At 35.2% G+C, this 6,935-nt stretch overlaps 1 protein-coding gene across 1 annotated transcript; it reads left to right on the forward strand.

Moving 5' to 3' along the window:
* The first annotated feature begins 384 nt into the window (after positions 1–384).
* Positions 385–3,091, forward strand: LOC149709178 (uncharacterized). The gene is made up of 2 exons (XM_089864569.1): positions 385–540; positions 2,588–3,091. Exons 1-2 carry the CDS (start codon positions 529–531, stop codon positions 2,981–2,983), a joined length of 408 nt encoding a protein of 135 aa, XP_089720695.1. The 5' UTR covers positions 385–528; the 3' UTR covers positions 2,984–3,091.
* Positions 3,092–6,935: the final 3,844 nt, after the last annotated feature.

Genomic DNA, 6,935 nt, shown 5'->3' on the forward strand with positions numbered 1-6,935 from the left:
AGTTTCCTGTGACGTAGAATGTGAAACCACATTATATTGGCTTCAGCCTCTGTGGTTGCCAGTAACTTTTGGCATGTTTAAAATTTTACGGCTGAAATGAGACTTGTCCTTTAAATATAAACTACCAAAAATAATTTTAATTTAGAAGTTTATTAGAATACTTATTGTTATTACGTTACTATCGCTATCGCTATCATAAATAATTTGTCTTTATTACTCGCTTGTAAAACTAATTGACATTTGGAAACAAAGACCTTTTAAAATGAAATTTAATTTCTAAAGTACGTCATTAGCAAACTTGTATGAATGAAAATATGGAAAGATTAGATTGGGCTTTTATGATTATCAAGGTTGCGATCGTTCAACATTCCGTTAAAGGGCTGGGTTTCACCACCCCACCCTGATTAAAATATTTGGAGATCTTGACTGAAGATCGTCGGTATAAAAAGGACCTCTCTCGGATAACCGAAAACATTCGTATTCTTGTTTTTGAAGCGATATATCTTCAGCTCAACAACACTCGTCGTCATGAACTCCTTGGTAAGATATATTTTCTTTTTACTTTCTAACTTTTACTAAAAAAAGCATGTGAGAGTAACTGTTAAGAATAACGGCTATTTAATACAGCTACATTCGGCATTTGTGATTTGAGAACCACGGAACCCTGTTAGCAGTTAATTTCATAGTTAAATTGTTTATTATTGGCTCCAATTAGGTTTTTCTTTACTATGAAGTTTTTCCATCTCTCTAAGGTTAAATTTACCCAGTTCTGCATTAGACAGGGCAAAATGTTTTTAGCGTAACCCGTAACCGATGTCTTCGACTTTCTGTAGCAGAATTTAGTAATGTTCTTTCTGCATAGCTTCGAAATATCTGACAGTTCAAGATAGACCTCAGAAACTGCAAAATTACTTATAATTTGGAAAATATAAATTTTTAATTTGTGTTGCAACCTTATTTTGATAAAACTTCGACCAAATGACTATTTACAAATTACGTAACGACGTGGTAACGGGGATTTGAGTAAGTGTTTCTAATGGTTACTGGGGGTGTGGGTTTGTGAATATTTTCAGTAACAAATGATAGTTTAGAACATGAACGTCATTTTAGTGTAAATAAGGATAGGTAGCTCCATTGAAGGCATATCCCGGAAATTCAGTTAACCATCCCACGACCAAAATATTTTCCAAGTGTAGCTTGATTGCCTTTTTTTACCACACATTTTTTGTTTGGGTGGAAAAATATTGAAAAGGCTCTATGTTTTCAGAATGTAAAATATTAGTGAAGGGCTCAAACCGCTATGATATCGGTATCGGTGACCGATATGCCACTTTAACCGATGTATCGGTTCGAGCTTAATTTACCAGATTAATCGGTTCGAGCTTAATTTACCAGATTAATCGGTTCGATCTTAATTTACCAGATTAATCGGTTCAAGCTTAATTTACCAGATTAATCGGTTCAAGCTTAATTTACCAGATTAATCGGTTCGATCTTAATTTACCAGATTAATCGGTTCGATCTTAATTTACCAGATTAATCGGTTCAAGCTTAATTTACCAGATTAATCGGTTCGAGCTTAATTTACTGATTTTTATTTGATTAATAATCTATAAACATCGGTTTATATTCGGTAAAATCGGTCGATTAAATAATCGGTTACCTTACCGACTTTAAACAATCGGTTAAAATTGGTATCGTTTCCAGTAAAAATTCGATATCGGCAAAACCGTTATCGACATCGGCCATATAATATGAATAAAACTATTTGACATACAGGGCGAGTTCAGAACTATTTATTACGTAATTCAGCGGTACAGTTAGAAATAATAGATGTATATGCATTGAATTTTTACATTAGTCCTAAAACCAATATCTCTCTGCAAATTGCAAAGACTGTAATTAAAACAATCTCGGATAAAAATTATGATTGATTTCAACTATAAAACAAGTTTTTTGAATTATTTAAAATAACTAGAGGTAGATAAAAGCGGTAAAATCCGCTTTCTCTCAAGGACTATCGAATTTAAAATGGTTTTGGAATCCATGGCCAGGTGCTAAAACACCGTAATTTGTTTCAAACGCCTTGGGCTTTGTGCCCTTGAAAAGTTTTTACATCAAAATGAGAGAGTGGAAACGCCCAATAATAATATCAAGGAGACACGTTCATAGAAATTTAAGATTTAAAAGGCGTAGTTTATACTTTAATAAAAGTTAAAATAGATATATTAGGATGATGTTAAGCCTAATCAAAATAAGAACGCTAACAGATAATTGTTTCAACATTTCATTAAAATAAATTCAACCCTTTAACATCATTTGAACTGACAGTTTATAACAGAATTACGAAAGCTATATAATTTTGGAACCATATTAACACTATCTTTTTTTAATAATAATCCGATCAAAACTACACATTTTACCCCATATCAAACTATACAATATTTCCTTCCCTCAATCAATTTTCACACCCCGATCAACGGTTACATAATTTCAATTCCGATCATCGTTGTACGATATCTTTCAAATCGATACCTACCCGATTATCTTGGACTATTCTAATTTATTATTATTTGTGTATTTTCAGGTCGTAATCGCTTTCCTCGGCTTGGCCGCTTACACTAGCGCTACTGTTATCAGTTACGCTGGCGCCCCAATTGCTGTCGGCACCACCGATTTGACTGGCGCCATCGGTATCGCTCAAGGTCAACGTGACGCTTACTTAGGTCGCGTTGCCGCCGCTCAAGCCCAAGCCGCTAACATCGCCAGTCGCGTTGCCGTCGCTGGGCCTAACGGAATCACCGTCACCGACTTGAATGGAGCCATCGGCATCGCTCAAGGAAACCGTGACGCCTACTTGGGACGTGTAGCTGCCGCTCAAGCCCAAATCAACAACATCGCTCACCGTGGTATTGTACCAATTGGTGCTGCCGGTATCCCATTGGCTCACGCTGGTATCATCGGAGGACAAATTATTATTTAAATTACTGATCTTTCCGTTTACTTTCCCAGTCATAAAAATTTACATGACTATACGCGGAAGTTCTTGTAAATACCACAAATTCCATTGAATAAATCTGAAGCACTTAAATACGATTTTATTATTCACTAATGTTTAAGTATTTCTCCTTCAGGCAAGGGAGGTAGAGGTAGTTACGAATAGACCCAACCAACAAATAAACAACTTAAACAAGTTGTATTGGTCTCGTCTCCATCTAAGGTCACGTGACCATACAAAGTTGACTGTAGTACCATCTGTCCTTGAGCGACGAAAATAAATATCTTATTTTTCTGATTGGATTAGAATCTGACTCTTAGGGTAAAACAGGCCCACTAGAACCTCTCCCCCAGGATGATTCGAGCTCTTCGACCATGGTGTCACCTAGGTGTCACTACACAGAACATCTCGACTTCTGTATATAAGCTGGCCTTACCCCATTACACCTGTTCGACGTTCATGCCTTCTCTCCATCTGAACAAAAAAGAACTATCGTTTTCCTGTCTTGAGAAATAAATAGATATGTATTTGCAACTGCCCTTCGTACTACATTAGTTCATTTACCCAACCGGTTATTATATGCTATCAACACGAAATTACTTGAAAATAAATAGGAAGATGAACTGCAAAACAGACTGAAGTCAATTCTCGCGTCGTTTTCGAACTAGCTCTAAGCAGTCTCTAGCATTACAAAGGATAAGTGCTGTTATATTTATGCAACGTATCTTAAATGGTACAAGGTGCGAGTTGCGCACTTTAGTTTAGGGAATAAACTATGCTAAAATTGTCCATTATTATGCAGGAATCGCTTCTTGCATTCTTAAAAGCCATTTTTCAATGCTGTTCGCATTCCAAAAACCTTCCTAAATGTGTTCCTGCTATTTAAGAGTAACGTTTGCGGAAAACTATAGTTTCAGCGGAAAAGCGGCTTGGTCTCGTCTTGATTATATAAATATGGACTATATTTAAGGGTAAAATCATTTATAAATAATGAGCGTGCTATATATTCCACAAATGTTTCTATTCAAAAAAGCCAATACTGGATAAAATTATATTTCTTAAATTACTTTTATCAAGAGTAAATCAACATAGAGTGTTAAAGAGGCTATTCGGAGTACAGGTTGATAGCGGCGGTTTGAAGGTGAAACTCTTAATCGATGTTCGATTTTTTGGAATTGTACTGCTTCTTGATTCGCTCTCGCTTATTCACTTTCGAAACGAATATGTCCTTAATGAAAATAGCCAGGTAACACCTCGTTTGCCCTATATCACACGATAGGGTTCCTGTGATTCCTACATGGTTAAGGTTAGTTTTCACTGGCTCAAAACGCAGGGAATTAGACGTAACATGCCGTTTTTCAGAGGTACCTTGCCGCAAATTATCTAGGTTTCAAGCAAAAATTGATTTTCCATTATTCCACAAACTTTTACGGAAAGGAAAGCGGTGGCCAATAGGAAGCGACAAATACGTGACGTCATAGGCGTGGTTTAGGTTAGCTCGAGAGAAGTTTTTTTCGACGCCATGTCAAAGCGTTTGGGTTAAATCCCGATGAATTTCATGAAGAAGTTAGTCTTACTCATATGATAAAACTGAATGTTTTTAGAAAGACAGTAATGCTAAGCTACTGGTGTATTTTCAAAATTAAAGGTAATTCTGGCTTCCACAATAGGTCTCGTGCTCTTTAATATTACAAGTGTCAGTTTTTATTTGGAGGAATTTTCCGCAAAAATATACATGATGTTTTTACGGTTCCGTGAAACTTTGGTCAGTGAAAACCTGCCTTTAGAATGTGTTAATTAACTTTTATTTTTCGTAGAAGTGGGAAACAGCATTAAACTTTAATTCAGATCATGATGAAAAATTTAAGAATATAATGAAAGTAATGAGCGTAACGTTCATACACACGCAACAGAAGTAATATGAGAAACCTCCCTTATCATAAAAACAGTAAGTATGACCCTTTCAATAGAATTTTTCCAAGACTGAGGATCACTTAAGCAAGCTTACTTCCCAACTGTCTCTCTTGGAGATATGGGAGTTTTGCCAAAATATCAAGAGGAAAGTGCAAATATAAAGCAATATTACTCATTGGTGTTTATAACTGTTGGCTAACTTCGCAATTGGTCGAGTTCTATTTGGAAACAGGGCTGCATTAAATTATTTGATTGTCATACTTAGTTTCGTTACGTTACAAAGAAATGAGTTGGAAACGCGAGTGCGCTTGGTCAGAGTGGAAAACAGTTTCCCATATTTTCTGTAGAAAGGGCGATATAAGAAAAAACTGTATTGAACTTGATAGTTTCTAGATATAACTTTAGTAGAGAATCCAAACAGTAAGACTGATTTATTTAAGTAAGGCTTAAAATTACTGAACTGAATTTCTTTCTAAATTATCACATTTTGCATGTGGAATTTTACTACTAATTTATTTTAGAGCAGTTTTCAAGACAAAATTAATTCGAAATGCTTATCAGTGCACCATACACTTTGGCAAGTTAAAGACAAATAATAATTAGTTTCCTAAGATAATAAGTAACGCTTTTAACGTTTTAGGATCTCGAAAACATCTCACTCCCTTGTTTCAATTACTCCAACGATAGGTACTGTATTCATTGTGAATTCCGGCCACTTATTTCATGATTACATAAATATTAAAATACCGATCCGTGGTTTTATTAAAAAGTATTTAAAATAATCCATTAACAATAATTAACTTCAGTTAATCATTATGTGAAAAGTATAACGTCTGAAGCGGAACCACGGTCTGAAAGCTTCAGTGTTAAAGTTTCAATTAAAATAAAATCTTTTAAGATCTCCATTAAAGGCCGACTTCCAACGAAAAGGGTTCGTACGAACTGAAAACCGAGCATCGAAACTAACAATGGGGTGACGATGGGGTAAAGAAGCGTCCATACTAACTGAAAACCTTGCAAGGAGGGTTCTAGCGAAAATTTGGGGGAAAAATATTAAGAGACCCTCTATTGTTTATCTTCAGTTCGCTAGAACCCTCCTTGCAAGGTTTTCAGTTAGTAAGAACGCTTCAAAATTTGGTCTCAGCATGAACTGGAAAATCGGCACGGTCGCCCCATTGTTAGTCTCGATGCTCGGTTTTCAGTTTGTAAGAACCCTTTTCGTTGGAAGTCGGCCTTTAAGTACCAATACTAATTTTAAATTTATGAAAACCATATTTATTGTTTTGTTTCTTTGTACCAGAAATGATGGGTTAAATGGGTCCTTAATTACGGTGTTCACTTACAATGTAAGCATCTATTTGGCCGTTTATTATTTCAAGTTAAACATAAATTCCCCCAAAAGATGTCATATAAACCCGAAACCCGTTTTCCACCATTAGCGAAGCTTTAATAAGAATATCGGTATGCGATCATTATTATAAAAATCTAAATATTTCAGAACGGAATTAATGAAGTTTGGGGCGGAAGAGACGAGACATTTGACTACGTAACCAAAAAGTAAAATACAATTGTCATTATATACAAATAGGATTAAAAGATGAAGGTATTTGTTAACCATACTGTCCGCGAGTTCTTAAGATACGTTTCCACGGCGTTTGGGTTTTGGTTTCAATATTCTATGTTTATAGTATAGGCGTATGAACGTTTAGAATATTTAATTCAAATCCAAATTAACATGGCAATGTACTTGAAAACTTTGAAGCGACGGGGATAATTCTCGCGGTGGCAGGATGATTAAATCTACTATAGCCCGAGACGCAATTAAGAGGTTTTTCTTAAATAATTAAATAGGTATAATTATTTTAATCGTCATTAACTTAACTTAATTCTAGTTAAATCGTTTCAAGAAACTTTATTCATAAAATCATTTTAAACATAGATATTGTTGACTTTATAATTCAAGCGTATGCCTCTTTAACAATTTTTGGAAATTTAGGGTTTATAAGGCGATTGGGTCACATTG

This window comes from Phalangium opilio, unplaced genomic scaffold, assembly GCF_054372755.1.
Source record: "Phalangium opilio isolate 3A_F unplaced genomic scaffold, DU_Popi_V2 ptg000013l_1, whole genome shotgun sequence".
In the NCBI taxonomy this organism is placed as follows: Eukaryota; Metazoa; Arthropoda; class Arachnida; order Opiliones; family Phalangiidae; genus Phalangium; species Phalangium opilio.